This window comes from Coregonus clupeaformis, chromosome 39 (assembly GCF_020615455.1).
Source record: "Coregonus clupeaformis isolate EN_2021a chromosome 39, ASM2061545v1, whole genome shotgun sequence".
In the NCBI taxonomy this organism is placed as follows: Eukaryota; Metazoa; Chordata; class Actinopteri; order Salmoniformes; family Salmonidae; genus Coregonus; species Coregonus clupeaformis.
This window is the reverse complement of record NC_059230.1, coordinates 10,757,822-10,779,080: the sequence shown is the minus strand read 5'-3', so window position 1 is coordinate 10,779,080 and position 21,259 is coordinate 10,757,822. Positions and strand designations below refer to the sequence as shown.

General features: G+C 46.0%; 1 protein-coding gene across 2 annotated transcripts in view; it reads left to right on the top strand.

The window, feature by feature from the left end:
• LOC121554274 (beta-enolase) overlaps window positions 1-11,642 on the top strand; it is a 24,815-nt gene extending 13,173 nt beyond the window's left edge. For both annotated transcript variants that reach the window (XM_045211896.1, XM_045211897.1), the window contains exons 6-11: window positions 1,935-2,157; window positions 2,911-3,108; window positions 3,186-3,262; window positions 7,446-7,570; window positions 8,156-8,323; window positions 11,402-11,642. In XM_045211896.1, coding sequence (XP_045067831.1) covers window positions 1,935-2,157; window positions 2,911-3,108; window positions 3,186-3,262; window positions 7,446-7,570; window positions 8,156-8,323; window positions 11,402-11,471 — 861 coding nt within the window. In that variant the 3' untranslated portion in view covers window positions 11,472-11,642. The remainder of the gene's footprint in view (window positions 1-1,934; window positions 2,158-2,910; window positions 3,109-3,185; window positions 3,263-7,445; window positions 7,571-8,155; window positions 8,324-11,401) is intronic.
• Window positions 11,643-21,259: the final 9,617 nt, after the last annotated feature.

Below are 21,259 nucleotides of genomic sequence, written 5' to 3'. Positions count from 1 at the left end.
AACATTCAACAAGCACAGCACTTACACAAGTGACTGATGATTGGCTGAGAGAAATTGATGATAAAAATATTGTGGGGGCTGTTTTGTTAGACTTCAGTGCGGCTTTTGACATTATCGATCATAGTCTGCTGATAGGAAAACGTATGTGTTATGGCTTTACACCCCCTGCTATATTGTGGATACAGAGTTACCTGTCTAACAGAACAAAGATGTTGTTCTTTAATGGAAGCCTCTCCAACATTATCCAGGTAGAATCAGGAATTCCCCAGGGCAGCTGTCTAGGCCCCTTACTTATTTCAATATTTACTAACAACATGCCACTGGCTTTGAATAAAGCCAGTGTGTCTATGTATGCGGATTACTCAACACTATACACGTCAGCTACTACAGCGACTGAAATGACAGAAACATTTAACAAAGAGCTGCAGTCAGTTTCAGAATGGGAGGCAAGGAATAAGTTAGTCCTAAATATTTCTAAAACTAAAAGCATTGTATTTGGGACAAATCATTCACTAAACCCTAAACCTCAACTAAATATTGTAATGAATAATGTGGAAATTGAGCAAGTTGAGGAGACTAAACTGCTTGGAGTATCCCTGGATTGTAAACTGTCATGGTCAAAACATATTGATACAACAGTAGCTAAGATGGGGAGAAGTCTGTCCATAATAAAGCGCTGCTCTACCTTCTTAACAACACTATCAACAAGGCAGGTCCTACAGGCTCTAGTTTTGTCGCACCTTCACTACTGTTCAGTCGTGTGGTCAGGTGCCACAAAAAAGGACTTAGCTAACATTAATAATATGCATGTCAATCTCTCCTGGCTCAAAGCAGAGGAGAGATTGACTTCATCACTACTTGTATTTGTGAGAGGTATTGACATGTTGAAAGCACCGAGCTGTCTGTTTAAACTACTGGCACACAGCTCGGACACCCATGCATACCCCACAAGACATGCCACCAGAGGTCTCTTCACAGTCCCCAAGTCAAGAACAGACTATGGGAGGCACACAGTACTACATAGAGCCATGACTACATGGAACTCTATTCCACATCAAGTAACTCATGCCAGCAGTAAAATTAGATTTAAAAAGCAGATAAAAATACACCTTATGGAACAGCGCGGACTGTGAAGCAACACAAACATAGGCACATATGCACTATACACACATGTACACATGGATGTTGTGTTGTAGATATGTGGTAGTAGAGTAGAGGCCTGAGGGCACACACTTCATATGTTGGGAAATCTGTTATGAATGTATTGTAATGTTTTTAAAATGTATAACTGCCTTAATTTTGCTGGATGCCAGGAAGAGAAATGGGGATCCATAATAAACCCCAGGAAGAGTAGCTGCTGCCTTGGCAGGAACTAATGGGGATCCATAATAAACCCCAGGAAGAGTAGCTGCTGCCTTGGCAGGAACTAATGGGGATCCATAATAAACCCCAGGAAGAGTAGCTGCTGCCTTGGCAGGAACTAATGGGGATCCATAATAAACCCCAGGAAGAGTAGCTGCTGCCTTGGCAGGAACTAATGGGGATCTATAATGAATACAAACATGATATTCTTATAAAGGCTGTGATAATTCAGATGGAACTGTTACCGTCTGTGTCATCGAATACAGCATGGCTTGGAACGTTTATCTTTACAACAAAGACATTTACATTTGATGTACTGTATATGGAAAAATGACTTTGAAATGGTAACTGAAGAAATGTCTACTTTTTTTATGTTCTGAAAAATAACAGGTAGCATATCAAACTTGAAAGGACATTTCCTAAAGAAAATGTGTGTTTCCTGCCCTCTCTCCAGGCCGTGCTGGTAACAAGCCCTAACCTCATCTTCTCTACCCCTCTCCTCCCTCTCTCCAGGCCGTGCTGGTAACAAGCCCTAACCTCATCTTCTCTACCCCTCTCCTCCCTCTCTCCAGGCCTTCAACGTGATCAACGGTGGTAGCCATGCTGGTAACAAGCTGGCCATGCAGGAGTTCATGATCCTGCCCATCGGAGCGTCTAACTTCCACGAGGCCATGAGGATCGGAGCTGAGGTTTACCACAACCTGAAGAACGTGATCAAGGCCAAGTACGGAAAGGACGCCACCAACGTAGGAGATGAGGGTGGCTTCGCACCCAACATCCTGGAGAACAACGAGGGTAAGAGAGAAAGATCTCCTTGTATATTTGTAGAAGTTTATGACGGGGACAGGTACAAGAGAGTGGAAACGAGAGGACAGTCGGCCCAGCCCAGTTCAAACCCCTTTGGCAGATGTACCACTAGACCAGACTTTAATGTATATCTATAGGGCCCCCTGGTGGAGCTGCGCCACAGGGACTATCCTATAGGGCCCCCTGGTGGAGCTACGCCACAGGGACTATGCTGGAGGGCTCCCTGGTGGAGCTGCGTCACAGGGACTATCCTGGAGGGCCGCCTAGTGGAGCTGCACCACAGGGACTATCCTGGAGGGCCCCCTAGTGGAGCTGCACCACAGGGACTATCCTGTAGGGCCCCCTGGTGGAGCTACGCCACAGGGACTATCCTATAGGGCCCCCTGGTGGAGCTGCGCCAAAGGGACTATCCTGGAGGGCCCCCTAGTGGAGCTGCACCACAGGGACTATCCTGTAGGGCCCCCTGGTGGAGCTACGCTACAGGGTCTATCCTATAGGGCCCCCTGGTGGAGCTACACCACAGGGACTATCCTGGAGGGCCCCCTGGTGGAGCTGCACCACAGGGACTATCCTGTAGGGCCCCATGGTGGAGCTACACTACAGGGACTATTACGCCACAGGGACTATCCTGTAGGGCCCCCTGGTGGAGCTGCGCCACAGGGACTATTGTAAAGGGTCTTAGGGCCCCCTGGCAGAGGTGTGTGATACTTGAACCTTTCTTCTCCCTCCCCCTCCCTCCAGCTCTGGAGCTCCTGAAGTCAGCTATTGAGAAGGCTGGATACCCAGACAAGATCATCATCGGCATGGACGTGGCTGCCTCTGAGTTCTACAAGGCAGGAAAGTACGACCTGGACTTCAAGTCACCTGACGACCCTGCCAGATACATCACTGGCGATCAGCTGGGAGATCTGTACAAGAGCTTCATCAAGGGATATCCCGGTACAGACACACACACACACACACACACACACACAGACACACACCCTTCCTCTCTAACTCCTCCTCTCCTCTTCCAGTTCAGTCCATTGAGGATCCCTTCGATCAGGATGATTGGGCAGCATGGTCAAAGTTCACTGCCGCTGTCGACATCCAGGTGGGTCCAGTCATTACCTCTGTCTCGGTGGTCCACCCTTCTGTCCACCCCTCTGTCCACCCCTCTGTCTCGGTGGTCCACCCCTCTGTCTCGGTGGTTCACCCCTCTGTCTCGGTGGTCTACCCCTCTGTCTCGGTGGTCTACCCCTCTGTCTAGGTGGTCTACCCCTCTGTCCACCCCTCTGTCTCGGTGGTCTACCCCTCTGTCTCGGTGGTCTACCCCTCTGTCCACCCCTCTGTCTCGGTGGTCTACCCCTCTGTCTAGGTGGTCTACCCCTCTGTCTAGGTGGTCTACCCCTCTGTCTACCCCTCTGTCTAGGTGGTCCACCCCTCTGTCTAGGTGGTCTACCCCTCTGTCTCGGTGGTCCACCCCTCTGTCTCGGTGGTCCACCCTTCTGTCCACCCCTCTGTCCACCCCTCTGTCTAGGTGGTCTACCCCTCTGTCCACCCCTCTGTCTAGGTGGTCTACCCCTCTGTCCACCCCTCTGTCTAGGTGGTCTACCCCTCTGTCCACCCCTCTGTCTCGGTGGTCCACCCCTCTGTCTCGGTGGTCCACCCCTCTGTCTCGGTGGTCTACCCCTCTGTCTCGGTGGTCTACCCCTCTGTCTCGGTGGTCTACCCCTCTGTCTCGGTGGTCTACCCCTCTGTCTAGGTGGTCCACCCCTCTGTCTCGGTGGTCTACCCCTCTGTCTCGGTGGTCTACCCCTCTGTCTAGGTGGTCTACCCCTCTGTCTCGGTGGTCTACCCCTCTGTCTCGGTGGTCCACCCCTCTGTCTCGGTGGTCCACCCCTCTGTCTAGGTGGTCTACCCCTCTGTCCACCCCTCTGTCTCGGTGGTCTACCCCTCTGTCTAGGTGGTCCACCCCTCTGTCCACCCCTCTGTCTCGGTGGTCTACCCCTCTGTCTAGGTGGTCTACCCCTCTGTCTCGGTGGTCCACCCCTCTGTCCACCCCTCTGTCTCGGTGGTCTACCCCTCTGTCTAGGTGGTCCACCCCTCTGTATGTTAACCCTATAGGATTACTTGTATATGTTCTCTATATAACCCTATATATTCTATATGTTCTCTATATAACCCTATATATTCTATATGTTCTCTATATAACCCTATATATTCTATATGTTCTCTATATAACCCTATATATTCTATATGTTCTCTATATAACCCTATATATTCTATATGTTCTCTATATAACCCTATATATTATATATGTTCTCTATACAGTGGGGAAAAAAAGTATTTAGTCAGCCACCAATTGTGCAAGTTCTCCCACTTAAAAAGATGAGAGAGGCCTTTAATTTTCATCATAGGTACACGTCAACTATGAAAGACAAAATAAGAAAAAAAAATCCAGAAAATCACATTGTAGGATTTTTTATGAATTTATTTGCAAATTATGGTGGAAAATAAGTATTTGGTCAATAACAAAAGTTTCTCAATACTTTGTTATATACCCTTTGTTGGCAATGACACAGGTCAAACGTTTTCTGTAAGTCTTCACAAGGTTTTCACACACTATTTTGGCCCATTCCTCCATGAAGATCTCCTCTAGAGCAGTGATGTTTTGGGGCTGTCGCTGGGCAACACGGACTTTCAACTCCCTCAAAGATTTTCTATGGGGTTGAGATCTGGAGACTGGCTAGGCCACTCCAGGACCTTGAAATGCTTCTTACGAAGCCACTCCTTCGTTGCCCGGGCAGTGTGTTTGGGATCATTGTCATGCTGAAAGACCCAGCCACGTTTCATCTTCAATGCCCTTGCTGATGGAAGGAGGTTTTCACTCAAAATCTCACGATACATGGCCCCATTCATTCTTTCCTTTACACGGATCAGTCGTCCTGGTCCCTTTGCAGAAAAAACAGCCCCAAAGCATGATGTTTACACCCCCATGCTTCACAGTAGGTATGGTGTTCTTTGGATGCAGCTCAGCATTCTTTGTCCTCCAAACACGACGAGTTGAGTTTTTACCAAAAAGTTCTATTTTGGTTTCATCTGACCATATGACATTCTCCCAATCCTCTTCTGGATCATCCAAATGCACTCTAGCAAACTTCAGACGGGCCTGGACATGTACTGGCTTAAGCAGGGGGACACGTCTGGAACTGCAGGATTTGAGTCCCTGGCGGCGTAGTGTGTTACTGATGGTAGGCTTTGTTACTTTGGTCCCAGCTCTCTGCAGGTCATTCACTAGGTCCCCCTGTGTGGTTCTGGGATTTTTGCTCACCGTTCTTGTGATAATTTTGACCCCACGGGGTGAGATCTTGCGTGGAGCCCCAGATCGAGGGAGATTATCAGTGGACTTGTATGTCTTCCATTTCCTAATAATTGCTCCCACAGTTGATTTCTTCAAACCAAGCTGATCACCTATTGCAGATTCAGTCTTCCCAGCCTGGTGCAGGTCTACAATTTTGTTTCTGGTGTCCTTTGACAGCTCTTTGGTCTTGGCCATAGTGGAGTTTGGAGTGTGACTGTTTGAGGTTGTGGACAGGTGTCTTTTATACTGATAACAAGTTCAAACAGGTGCCATTAATACAGGTAACGAGTGGAGGACAGAGGAGCCTCTTAAAGAAGAAGTTACAGGTCTGTGAGAGCCAGAAATCTTGCTTGTTTGTAGGTGACCAAATACTTATTTTCCACCATACTTTGCAAATAAATTCATAAAAAATCCTACAGTGTGATTTTCTGGATTTTTTTTTCTTAATTTGTCTGTCATAGTTGACGTGTACCTATGATTAAAATTACAGGCCTCTCTCATCTTTTTAAGTGGGAGAACTTGCACAATTGGTGGCTGACTAAATACTTTTTTCCCCCACTGTATAACCCTTATATATTATATATGTTCTCTATACAACCCTATATATACTATATGTTCTCTATATAACCCTATATATTCTATATGTTCTCTATATAACCCTATATATTCTATATGTTCTCTATATAACCCTATATATTCTATATGTTCTCTATATAACCCTATATATTATACATGTTCTCTATATAACCCTATATATTCTATATGTTCTCTATATAACCCTATATATTCTATATGTTCTCTATATAACCCTATATATTCTATATGTTCTCTATATAACTCTATATATTATATATGTTCTCTATATAACCCTATATATTATATATGTTCTCTATATAACCCTATATATTATATATGTTCTCTATATAACCCTATATATTATATGTTCTCTATATAACCCTTTATATTATATATGTTAACCCTATATATACTAGATGTTCTCTATATAACCCTATATATTATATATGTTCTCTATATAACCCTATATATTATATATGTTAACCCTATATAACCCTATATATTCTATATGTTCTCTATATAACCCTATATATTATATATGTTCTCTATATAACCCTATATATTATATATGTTCTCTATATAACCCTATATATTATATATGTTCTCTATACAACCCTATATATACTAGATGTTTTCTATATAACCCTATATATTATATATGTTCTCTATATAACCCTATATATTCTATATGTTCTCTATATAACCCTATATATTCTATATGTTCTCTATATAACCCTATATATTATATATGTTCTCTATATAACCCTATATATTCTATATGTTCTCTATATAACCCTATATATTATATGTTCTCTATATAACCCTTTATATTATATATGTTAACCCTATATATACTAGATGTTCTCTATATAACCCTATATATTATATATGTTCTCTATATAACCCTATATATTATATATGTTAACCCTATATAACCCTATACATTGTATATGTTCTCTATATAATCCTATATATTCTAAATGTTAACCCTATATAACCATATATATTCTATATGTTCTCTATATAACCCTATATATTATATATGTTAACCCTATATAACCCTATATATTATATATGTTAACCCTATACATTGTATATGTTCTCTATATAACCCTATATATTATATATGTTCTCTATATAACTCTATATATTGTATATGTTCTCTATATAACCTATATATTATATATGTTCTCTATATAACCCTATATATTATATATGTTCTCTATATAACCCTATATATTAACCCTATATATCCCTGGGAGGTGACGATCTGACCGGAACCAACCCCAAGCATTACGGTTAGGGTTACTCTATATGATGTTAACCTATATAATCTATACATTGTGTTATTCTATAGGTGGTGGGTGATGATCTGACCGTGACCAACCCCAAGCGTATCCAGCAGGCTGTGGAGAAGAAGGCCTGTAACTGCCTGCTCCTCAAGGTCAACCAGATCGGCTCCGTCACAGAGTCCATCAAGGCGTAAGTATAGGGCCCCCTCGCAGAGCTGCATCACAGGGACTAGGCTACAGGGCCCCCTCGCAGAGCTGCACCACAGGGACTAGGCTACAGGGCCCCCTCGCAGAGCTGCACCACAGGTTCTAGGCTACAGGGCCCCCTCGCAGAGCTGCACCACAGGGACTAGGCTACAGGGCCCCCTCGCAGAGCTGCATCACAGGGACTAGGCTACAGGGCCCCCTCGCAGAGCTGCACCACAGGGACTAGGCTACAGGGCCCCCTCGCAGAGCTGCACCACAGGGACTAGGCTACAGGGCCCCCTCGCAGAGCTGCACCACAGGGACTAGGCTACAGGGCCCCCTCGCAGAGCTGCGCACACAGGGGCTATATAACAGGGCCAAACTGGGATGTATTCACTAGGAACCAAACTGAAGCGAACAGGCCAATACGAGGAGGGACCTAAATTAATCAAATAACAAACACTTGTTTTATTTTTTCCATTGCTACGGTTTTGATACGGTGTGCGTAATGAATACACCCCTGACCATCTCTTCTCTGGTCAAGTCTAACGGATGGGGTGTGATGGTGTCTATATTCTGTGTATTACAGGTGTAAGCTGGCCCAGTCTAACGGATGGGGTGTGATGGTGTCTCATCGTTCAGGAGAGACAGAGGACACCTTCATCGCTGACCTGGTGGTCGGACTCTGCACTGGACAGATCAAGACTGGTGCCCCCTGTAGATCAGAACGTCTGGCCAAGTACAACCAGCTGATGAGGTCAGTTACACTCAATCAATCAATCAATTTTATTTTATATAGCCCTTCGTACATCAGCTAATATCTCGAAGTGCTGTACAGAAACCCAGCCTAAAACCCCAAACAGCTAGTAATGCAGGTGTAGAAGCACACTGACCCCTACAGGAATACACCAGCTACTGCACCCTGACTCAGTTAATATACTGTAGAGTTATGGTAGACTGACCCCTACAGGAATACACCAGCTACTGCACCCTGACTCAGTTAATATACTGTAGAGTTATGGTAGACTGACCCCTACAGGAATACACCAGCTACTGCACCCTGACTCAGTTAATATACTGTAGTGTTATGGTAGACTGACCCCTACAGGAATACACCAGCTACTGCACCCTGACTCAGTTAATATACTGTAGTGTTATGGTAGACTGACCCCTACAGGAATACACCAGCTACTGCACCCTGACTCAGTTAATATACTGTAGTGTTATGGTAGACTGACCCCTACAGGAATACACCAGCTACTGCACCCTGACTCAGTTAATATACTGTAGAGTTATGGTAGACTGCCCCCTACAGGAATACACCAGCTACTGCACCCTGACTCAGTTAATATACTGTAGAGTTATGGTAGACTGACCCCTACAGGAATACACCAGCTACTGCACCCTGACTCAGTTAATATACTGTAGTGTTATGGTAGACTGACCCCTACAGGAATACACCAGCTACTGCACCCTGACTCAGTTAATATACTGTAGAGTTATGGTAGACTGACCCCTACAGGAATACACCAGCTACTGCACCCTGACTCAGTTAATATACTGTAGTGTTATGGTAGACTGACCCCTACAGGAATACACCAGCTACTGCACCCTGACTCAGTTAACATACTGTACAGACTGAAAGATGCCAGATGATGTTTACAGCGCTTTCAGAAAGTATTCAGACCCCTTTACGTTTTCCACATGTTTACAGCGCTTTCAGAAAGTATTCAGACCCCTTTACGCTTTCCACATGTTTACAGCGCTTTCAGAAAGTATTCAGACCCCTTTACGTTTTCCACATGTTTACAGCGCTTTCAGAAAGTATTCAGACCCCTTTACGTTTTCCACATGTTTACAGCGCTTTCAGAAAGTATTCAGACCCCTTTACGTTTTCCACATGTTTACAGCGCTTTCAGAAAGTATTCAGACTCCTTTACGTTTTCCACATTTTGTTACGTTGCAGCCTTATTCTAAAATGAATTAAACTGTTTTTTCCCCTCATCAATCTACACACAATACCCCATAATGACAAAGCAAAAAACAGAAGCCACTCCTCAGTAAAAGGCACATGACAGCCATGAGAAACAAGATTCTCTGGTCTGATTAAACCAAGATTGAACTCTTTGGCCTGAACGCCAAGCGTCACGTCTGGAGGAAACCTGGTACCATCCCTACGGTGAAGCATGGTGGTGGCAGCATCATGCTGTGGGGATGTTTTTCAGCGGCAGGGACTGGGAGACTAGTCAGGATCGAGGGAAAGATGAACGGCGCTAAGTACAGAGAGATCCTTGATGAAAACCTGCTCCAGAGCGCTCAGGACCTCAGACTGGGGTCAAGGTTCACCTTCCAACAGGACAACGTCCCTAAGCACACAGCCAAGACAACGCAGGAGTGGCTTCGGGACAAGTCTCTGAATGTCCTTGAGTGGCCCAGCCAGAGCCCGGACTTGAACCCGATCGAACATCTCTGGAGAGACCTGAAAATAGCTGTGCAGCGATGCTCCCCATCCAACCTGACAGAGCTTGAGAGGATCTGCAGAGAAAAATGGGAGAAACTCCCCAAATACAGGTGTGCCAAGCTTGTAGCGTCATACCCAAGAAGACTTGAGGCTGTAATCGCTGCCAAAGGTGCTTCGCCAAAGTACTGAGTAAAGGGTCTGAATACTTGTGACAATTACGTTTTTACATTTTCAAACATTTATGAAAACCTATTTTTGCTTTGTCATTATGGGGTATTGTGTGTAGATTGATGAGGGGGAAAAAAACGATCTAATCAATTTTAGAATAAGGCTGTAACGTAACAAAATTTGGAAAAAGTCAAGGGGTCTGAATACTTTCCAAATGCACTGTATATATGCACCTATTATAAAGTATGAAAAGGATTGTTCATTCACAATGTTTTATCATACCATCATATTTGTATATTTTGTAAATCTGAAGAATCATTTTAGAACTTCCACTCGAAATATGGTGAAGTGGGAGAAAATGGAGCGACATGAAACTTGCCCGACATCCTGCTCATTTTCTCATCAATTAAACATTTAATCTCAATACAGTTTTCTGTTCCCAAAACTACGATCCGTTACGAACAGAGTGCACTACATTTTCTAGATTTGACCCTTTGCCAAAGTTGTAAAAAATTGCGTTGTTTAGGAGTGCAAGGGCAAATTGCGTTATTGTACCCACATATCACAGAGAAGGCGTTCTCTAACGGAAATATGCAAATGCATGCAGAAAGTAAACCCAATTAGAATTAAACATTTTCCTAATTGAAAGGCATGAAATAGAATTGGAATTTCAGTCTACTTCCTGAATTGACTGGAATGTAAATGGAATTGACCCCAACACTGACAACAGCTACTGTACCCTGACCAATACAACTAGACTAGTTGTCCCCCTCCATGAAATTGGTTGGAGGGGGGGACTATGGATCTGTCTGTCCGTTCGTACGTTAGTCACACGCGATATCTCAGACACCACTTGGCCAATTTTGATGAAACTTGGGTGAGTAGTGCATCTTGCAATAGAGACCCGGCAAATTACACTGACTGGCCCAAGGGGGGCGCTATACTAATAAACTGAAATTCCAAACTTTGAACAAGCATTTGTCCTGTCCCGTTTAAGCTTCATTTGCTGTCACTGATTGGCCCAAGGGGGGCGCTGCATCATTCGTGGGGGATGATGTTTACTGTTGCCTTGTTTCTAGATTGAACGTTTTCCTGATCAAGATGGATGATTTTTTGTCATATTGTTAGGATGCCAATGGCCATTTTAGAGATTCTATATGTAATTCTATGACTAAAACTCTGACCTCTAACCCCTAACCCTTCCAGGATTGAGGAGGAGCTTGGAGACAAGGCAAAGTTCGCTGGCAAGGACTACCGCCACCCCAAGGTCAACTAAATCCTGACCTCTGACCTAAACCACGGCTTTCTTCTTCCCCCTCTCCATCATGACTGGGTTCAGGGGTCAGGTTTTGGTTTTATCTTCGACCTCCTCATCCCTCCATCCCTCTCCCATCACAAGCGTCTTTATTGATGTAACGTGAGAAATAAAACAAATAAAAAATGTAAAGTTGTGCTCTCCTGTCCTGATTGGTTGTTTATGGCGACTTTCTATTAAGGATTTATCCTGGTGTTTTACCCAAAAGGCTCAGACTTCTAATCCGTGTCTCACTGGGCCATGGCTCCGGAGGACCTGCCCTGAGTTGAAGCCCGGGCCCTGGGTACTTTTCATAACAATGGCTGACCTACTCACAAAGCAACTACATTTACATTTCATTGATTTAGTAAACACTCTTTTAATTTTTTATTTATTTTTTATTTGGGGGTAGATCAGCTTAATATTGCAGATAGATTGTAACTTCCCTCAATGTAATTGTCTGCATCACTTCCAATCCCCCATGTTTTTTATATATATACTCCCCTTTATTACTTTTTAACTCCGCCATCCTTTCCCTACTTGGAGTAAATTAGTGAACAACAATGCCCAGGCCTCTACTTCTAGCCTATACTTACTATCTACACCTTATGAACACATTCAATTTTACAATAATTCTATTTTGTTTGTTTTTGCTCCTGAACTACTTCTACTCTCAACCTCTCCGATCATTTTCATGATGTCCATCCGGTTTGCTTCTATATGCCATATCTTTCTAACTGTGCTCTTTCCCAAAAGCTCTCAACCTATAACCTATATACTTATTATGGACACAGTATGCTTACATTATTAGTTATCTTGTTATTGTTTGTTGTTATTAGTCCCATCCTTCAACTCTATTCAATACCTCCCATCTATCTCTTAACACCATCCATATAGGATTTCTATTTGCCATATATATTTCAACCGTACTGTGATGTTTAACAAAAGTTCTGAACCTTTCTATTCTCATTGCTTCTACAGATTGTGAATTAAAAATAAACATTTTTGCTAAAACTATTATTATATTACTGATCGCTTGACTATGACTTTTCAGATGACCCAGTAATGCTATCTGCAGGGTTAGCTCCAGGTAAATATTGCAATTCTTCAGCCATTCCTGGACCTGTGTCCAAAAACAAGCTACAAATGGACAGAACCAAAACAAATGATCTAATGATTCTGTCTCTTCACAGCAAAATCTGCAGAGCTGGGAAGATTGTATCCCCCATACAAATAACATTCTATTGGTAGCAAGAATTTTATATAATAATTTAAATTGAAAGATTCAAATTTTTGAATCCGGTGTCGTTTTGCGTGTCAGTTCATAAACACTATGCCATGGGATCGGTACGTCAAAAATCTCTTCCCAACTATTTTGCAATCTATATGGGACGGCTGTCAATCCTTTGGTCCTTAAGTGAAACTGACATACTTTTTTATTTATCACAGTTTTCCTTAACCAATTATGTTCTTTAATGCAAGGCCGACAGACAAGTTCCTTACTTTCTCCCCCTTCCACTTTCCTCTTCCACTTTTGCGGTAAGGCTGCAATTATTTGGTTGTAATTTTGGGTAGAGCAGACATTTCCATATGTTTTTGTTAGCTGCATGTGCGACATAACTCCACCAGTCCTACCGATGATATCATTTACGAAGATTATACCTTTTTTAAACATTCTGTCAAAAAATAAAGGATTTTTGTCAATTAGTATATTTGAATTTAACCACAATATTTGTTGCATTATTTGTTCTGTCGTTTCTGGAGGATTAAATTGAAATTGCAACCAACGTTCTATGGCTTGTTTTAGAAATAGTGATATTTGGGAGATGATTTCATTTTCAAATAACTGAAAATGAGTGGTTGTAATCTGAATAAAGGGAAAAAGGCCTTTCTTGAACATTGGGTGAGACAATCTTACTAATTTGCTTGAGAACCAGTTCAGATATAAGTATAACTTTTGTATGACTGAAGCTTTAATATTTAATAATTTCTGTCCTCCGAATTCATATTCATTATATAAATAGGCCCTTTTAATTTTGTCTGGCTTGCCATTCCAAATAAAATGTAATATTTTTTTCTCATATAATTTAAAAAACTGTTCGCTAGGCATAGGCAAGACCATAAGCAAATAGGTAAACTGGGATAATACTAAAGAGTTAATCAGGGTGATTTTTCCACAAATTGACAGGTATTTACCTTTCCATGGTAGCAAGATCTTATCTATTTTTGCTAACTTTCTATTCAAATTTATTGAAGTGAGATCATTTACTTCCTTTGAGATATGTATTCCGAGTATATCCACATCACCATCAGACCATTTTATTGGTAAACTACATGGTCATGTAAACATTTTTTGTTAGTATAAACTCTTTTGACCTAAATTGCTTTTGTTTTCGAGATGAGTACTGAATTGCATGGCCTCTAAAGGCACATTTAAAGTTGTCCCATACAATAAGTGGATTTGCTGTACCTATGTTATGTCGGAAAAAGTCAGTTATAAATTCCTTTGTTCTAATTATAAATAAATTATCATCCAATAGGCTTTGATTAAATTTCCAATATACTCGCCCACGTGGAAATTCAGTAAGAGTAATGTATATGCCAATTATATGATGGTCCGACTGCATTCTGTGCCCTATCAACACTTTTTAAACGTTTGGTGCCAACGAGAATGAGATAAGAAAGAAGTCAAGACGACTAGCTTGATTGAGTCTCCGCCATGTATATCTCACTAGATCAGTATATTTAAGCCTCCATATATCTACTAGTTCTAATGTATCCATGACATTCACAATTTCCTTAAAAGCATGTGGGTGATTGTTTGTGGTGTGATTTCCTTTACGGTCCATTGAGCTATTTAAAACAGTATTATAATCCCCCACCATAATAATATTGTCTTGAATTGCTTGCAGGGTTGATCATTTATTATATATATTGTCAAAGAAGTGTGGATCATCATTATTTGGTCCGTAAAGGTTAATGAGCCATATCTGTTTATGGTCCAATAACATATTTAAAATAATCCATCTACCTTGCGTATCTATTTGGACAATTTGCACATTCGGATCGAAATTACTATTAATTAATATCATCACCCCTTTTGAATTTCTTTGCCCATGGGTGAAGTATATTTCCACCCCCAGTCTTTTTTCCACGCAACTTCATCTAGAATTGTTGAATGAGTTTCCTGTAAACAATAGATATTATATTCCTTCTCTTTGAGCCATGTAAATATTGTTCTTCTTTTGTTATTATCAGCTAAGCCATTAAAATTATAGCAAACACTCTTATCAAGAGCATCTTACAGGACATCAAGCTGTCTCACTACACAAACAGGAGATAGACTAGTGTCCTGTCCAGGGGGTGGACTGGTACATCAAGCTGTCTCACTACAGAAACAGGAGATAGACTAGTGTCCTGTCCAGGGGGTGTACTGTACATCAAGCTGTCTCACTACAGAAACAGGAGATAGACTAGTGTCCTGTCCAGGGGGTGTACTGTACATCAAGCTGTCTCACTACAGAAACAGGAGATAGACTAGTGTCCTGTCCAGGGGGTGTACTGTACATCAAGCTGCCTCACTACAGAAACAGGAGATAGACTAGTGTCCTGTCCAGGGGATGAATGATACCAATTTGAAAGGAACTAAAGTGACAGTTAATGTGGCTACCGATAGTGGCTCATATTTAACATGATACAAGATTAGCAAGATTAGCAAACTATTGGCAAGATTAGCAAACTATTGGCAAGATTAGCAAACTATTGGCAAGATTAGCAAACTATTGGCAAGATTAGCAAACTATAAGCAAGATTAGCAAACTATTGGCAAGATTAGCAAACTATAAGCAAGATTAGCAAACTATTGGCAAGATTAGCAAACTATTGGCAAGATTAGCAAACTATTGGCAAGATTAGCAAACCATTGGCAAGATTAGCAAACCATTGGCAAGATTAGCAAACCATTGGCAAGATTAGCAAACTATTGGCAAGATTAGTGTCATGAGCCCTCTCACTCCACCGGGTTACCACCTTAATTTGTTTCCACTATCTTCCACTTTGCTCACCACTCTCTCTCTACTCAGCCTAACTAGCTCCACCTGTCCCTGCTCTGCTCGGCTCTAATTACTCTGCCAGCTGCGCTGCATTACCCACTAACCTCTCCCAGTATTTAAAGTCCTGTCTTTCAGCTCTCCTTTGTCAGATCGTCTGCAAAGCTCACACCCGGAACCTGTTTGCTCGCGCTTCTGGCTCACCCTTGTTTTGTGACCCCGGACCTGCCTGATTCTTGGATACTCTTCTGCCCCAGGAGAACCAGACCTGCTTTCTGCCATTACGACTCCTGACTACTCTTCGACCCCGGTAACTCTGACCAGCCTTCTGCCTTGCTACAACGTGTTTGGATTTCCCTTGAACTGTACTTCTGCCTTGTTTCATCCGCCCCGTTGTGTCTGTGTTTCCTCCCCCCCAGGACTTCTGGACCACCAACCACCGGCGTCATCGGACGCATCGCTGCCACTGGGGGGGGGCACAGACCCAGCACATTGGACGGAATAACCCCTGGAGCCTTCACTCACTCCCTACTTCCCTTTTCCCTTAAGTTTAATAAACTTTCTGGTGTGACGCAATTGTGGTCCTCTTGTCGTCTGTCTGAACCGTGACAGTACGATCTGACCATTATGGACTCAGCGCACACTTCCCCCGACATGGAAACCGAAGAACCTGAGCAACCCACCGCCATGCTACGCCTGGAACACACTGAGAGAGAGCTAGGCCGCATGAGCGGCGACATCACCTCTCTGCTTCAGGTCGGCCACCAACAGCATCAGCAGTTCCAGCAGCACCAGCAGCAGTCCCAGCAGCAGCAACAACAACTCGCCATGATCATCCAACTCCTCACCAACCTTACCCCCAGCCAGTCTGCCCACCAGCCCTGCCTCCGAGTTACCTGCCCCGGTCATTGCAGCGCTGCCCCGGAACCCAAGATTGGAAACCCCGAGCGGTTCAACGGCGATTCTACCCAGGTCCGGCCATTCCTGACTAGCTGCCGACTTCAGTTCTCCTTGCAGCCAAGGACCTTCGCCACGGAGGGGGCTAAGGTCGGGTATGCCATCACTCACCTGACGGGCCGAGCTCGACTCTGGGGAACAGCAGAGTTCGAACGTCAAACCCCCGCATGTGCAACCTTCGACCTGTTTGCTGAGGAGATGCTGAAGGTGTTTGACCTGGATTCACCAACCGCAGAGGCGTCTCGTGAACTGTTCAGTATTCGACAAGGCAGACGTACAGTCGCAGACCATTCCATCGACTTCCGAACCCTGGCAAGACGAAGTTCTTGGAACACACCATCGTTGGTGGACGCGTTCTTCCATAGCTTGGCTGACTATATCAAGGACGAGTTGGTCTCCCATGAACTGCCTTCCACTCTTGATGAAGCCATCGCACTGACTGTCCGGATCGACAGAAGGATACAGACCCGTCGTCGTGAGAGGGGGCGCCAAGGTCCACCAACTACCGGCATTCGGAGAGATCCGACTGGGCTCCTGTCAGCTACTGCCACTCACCCAAGTCAGCTTGATCAGTCTGAGCCTATGGAGATTGGGCGAGCCTCTCTCACTCCTGCAGAGCGCCAGCGCCGCTTCACCTCAAACCTCTGCCTCTATTGTGGAGGTGATGGACATCGTGTGGTAACCTGCCCTTTAAAAGCCGAAGCTCACCGGGCATAGGGGGAGTCCGGTTGAGCTCAATGACCATCCAGTCCTCCGACCGCAAACCCCTGCTGCAAGTTCACCTCCGCCTCTCGGACTCAACTCACACCCTGGCTGCTCTGGTGGATTCTGGCGCCGAAGCCAACATAATGGACATCAAGCTGGCACGCCAACTGGGACTGGAGAACCTCCGTTTGACACCTCCTATTCCTGCCCGGGCACTGGACGGACACTTACTCGGATCGGTCACTCATGTCACGGCCCCGGTCTTGATGGGTCTGTCCGGAAACCATCAAGAAACTATCCAGTTTCACCTGCTCCCCTCTCCAGGCCAACCCCTCATCCTGGGTTACCCATGGCTCCGCCGGCACAACCCTCAGCTCGACTGGGTGACCGGGGTGATCAGGGAGTGGGGAGAGGACTGCCACCGAACCTGCCTGCTTGCTGCCGCACTACCCCCTCGGTCAGTACCTACTAACTCCGCTCCTGACCTCTCCCATGTCCCAGAATGCTACCATGGTCTCAGAGAAGTGTTTAACAAAGCAAGAGCCACATCTCTGCCCCCTCACCGACCGTACGACTGTGCCATCGACCTCCTCCCTGGAACAGCCCCTCCAAGGGGCCGTCTTTATTCGTTGTCTGCTCCTGAAAGAAAGTCCATGGAGGATTACATCAATGACTCTCTGTCCACAGGATTGATCCGTTCATCTTCATCTCCGGCTGGTGCTGGCTTCTTCTTTGTGGGGAAGAGGGACGGATCTCTTCGCCCCTGCATCGACTACAGGGGACTCAACGACATCACAGTGAAAAACCGTTACCCTCTCCCTCTGCTCACCTCTGCTTTTGAGTTGCTCCAGGGAGCCACTGTTTTACCAAGTTGGATCTCAGAAACGCTTACCACCTAGTGCGGATCCGGGAGGGAGATGAATGGAAGACCGCATTCAATACACCAACAGGCCACTACGAGTATCTGGTTATGCCTTTTGGCCTCACCAATGCTCCTGCTGTGTTCCAGGCTCTAGTGAATGATGTACTGCGGGACATGTTAAACAAGTTTGTCTTCGTTTACCTGGATGACATCTTAATCTACTCCAGAAACCTGTCTGAACACACCCGCCATGTCCAGCAAGTCCTTCATCGTCTTCTGGAGAATTCCCTCTACGCCAAGGCAGAGAAATGTGAGTTTCACGTCAAGACAGTGGCCTTCCTGGGGTACATAGTGGCAGAGGGAAGTATCCAAATGGATCCTGCCAAAGTATCAGCAGTCACTTCATGGCCAGTTCCGGAGAACAGAAAGAAGCTGCAACAGTTTCTGGGGTTTGCTAACTTCTATAGAAAGTTTATCCGGAACTACAGTACCGTTGCTGCCCCTCTCACTGCTCTAACCAGCACCAAGCAACCCTTCACCTGGACCCCAGCAGCCGACAAGGCCTTCAGTACCCTCAAGGTAGGTTCACCTCCGCTCCCATCCTCCAGATGCCTGATGTGGACCGGCAATTCATTGTGGAGGTGGACGCCTCGGATGTGGGAGTTGGTGCTGTGATTTCTCAGTGGGCTGCGGTGGATAGGAAGCTCCATCCCTGTGCCTTTTTCTCACGTCGGTTGTCCCCCTCTGAGTGCAATTACGACATAGGGAACCGAGAGCTGCTGGCTGTGAAGCTTGCCTTGGAGGAGTGGCGTCACTGGCTGGAGGGGTCCACCATTCCATTTCTCGTTTGGACCGATCATAAGAACTTGGAGTACATCCGCACGGCCAAACGGTTGAACTCCAGGCAGTCCCGCTGGGCCCTGTTCTTCACCAGGTTTAATTTCACTCTGTCATACCGGCCTGGATCACGCAACACCAAGCCAGACGCCCTCTCCCGTCAATTCCAGAAGGATGACAACCCCTCCAAGGATCCTGTGTCGATTCTGCCAAGTCCCTGCATCGTAGCAGCTCTGACCTGGGCTGTTGAGGAACAGGTGCTGGAAGCTCTCCGTAACCAGCCCGGTCCCAGCACTTGCCCAGCTGACCGCCTTTTGTCCCCGAAAACCTGAGGTCCCAGGTCGTTCAGTGGGGACATGACTCCCGCCTAGCTTGTCACCCTGGCTCCACCCGCACTTACAACCTGCTCGCCCAGAGGTTCTGGTGGCCCTCTCTGAGAAAGGATGTACGGGAATTCGTCCAAGCCTGCCCCATCTGCAACCAACACAAGTCGTCCTGCCAGCCCCCCAGCCGGATTGCTGCAGCCCCTGCCTGTGCCCAGACGTCCCTGGTCTCACATCGCCCTTGACTTTGTCACGGGGCTGCCCCCCTTCAAGTGGCATGACCGTCATTCTCACCATAGTTGACCGATTCAGCAAGATGGCACACTTCATTCCCCTCCCCCAAGCTCCCAACCGCCAAGGAGACCGCCCAGGTGGTCCTGGAACACGTCTTCCGGATCCACGGACTGCCAAAGGATGTAGTTTCTGACCGTGGTCCACAATTCTCCTCCGCTTTTTGGAAGGAGTTCTGTCACCTGCTGGGAGCCACAGTCAGTCTGACTTCCGGATTCCATCCCCAATCCAATGGGCAGTCAGAGCGGGCAAATCAGGAGCTCGAGAAGGCACTGCGATGCATGACTTCACGCAACCCCCACTCCTGGTCGCAGCAATTGACATGGGTGGAGTACGCACACAATTCTCTGACCTGCTCTGCCATCGGTATGTCCCCTTTCCAATGTGTTTATGGTTACCAGCCTCCTCTATTTGCCAGCCAGGAAGGGGAGGTTACTTGCCCATCTGCACTTGCTTTTGCCCGTCGATGTCGCCGCACCTGGTCACAAGCCCGAGCCACACTTCTCAGATCCGTTGCCAGCTACACTACCGGGGCCAACCGTCGGAGAATCCCTGCTCCCACCTACCATGTTGGTCAAAGGGTGTGGTTGTCGTCAAGGAACCTGCCACTCAGGGTGGAGTCGCAAAAGCTGGCACCTCGGTTCATTGGCCCATTCCCTATCATAAGAGTGATTAGCCCAACTGCTGTCCGGCTCCAACTGCCTAATTCCATGAGGGTGCACCCCACTTTCCATGTGTCTAAGATTAAGCCCATTCATGAGAGTCCGCTGGTCCCTGCTGCGCCTTGTCCTCCTCCTCCACAGCTCGTCGATGGTGGTCTGGTTTACACCGTCCGCCGCCTGCTTCGGTCCAGACGGAGGGGTAGGGGTCTCCAGTACCTCATTGACTGGGAGGGCTATGGACCTGAGGAAAGGACCCGGGTGCCAGCTAGTCGGATTGTGGATAGGACTCTCATCACCGCCTTCCACCAACGGCATCCTGATCAACCTGCAATCCGTAGGGGCCGCCCCAGAGGGATCCCTAACCGTCCTGCCCGCTCGGCTTCCTGTCCTGTGCCTGATCCTGTCTCGGGACCTGTCCCATCTCCCCGACCACGGCCCTCCGGCTTCCTCCGAGGATGAGGACGTTCGCTCGGACCGTTCGGAGGAGTTCTAGCCCTCCTCCGGCTCCCCTCCTCCCGCCCGGCGTGGTGTTGCTCTTGGGACTTCTGGGGCCGTCCCTTGGGGGGGTTCTGTCATGAGCCCTCTCACTCCACCGGGTTACCACCTTAATTTGTTTCCACTATCTTCCACTTTGCTCACCACTCTCTCTCTACTCAGCCTAACTAGCTCCACCTGTCCCTGCTCTGCTCGGCTCTAATTACTCTGCCAGCTGCGCTGCATTACCCACTAACCTCTCCCAGTATTTAAAGTCCTGTCTTTCAGCTCTCCTTTGTCAGATCGTCTGCAAAGCTCACACCCGGAACCTGTTTGCTCGCGCTTCTGGCTCACCCTTGTTTTGTGACCCCGGACCTGCCTGATTCTTGGATACTCTTCTGCCCCAGGAGAACCAGACCTGCTTTCTGCCATTACGACTCCTGACTACTCTTCGACCCCGGTAACTCTGACCAGCCTTCTGCCTTGCTACAACGTGTTTGGATTTCCCTTGAACTGTACTTCTGCCTTGTTTCATCCGCCCCGTTGTGTCTGTGTTTCCTCCCCCCCAGGACTTCTGGACCACCAACCACCGGCGTCATCGGACGCATCG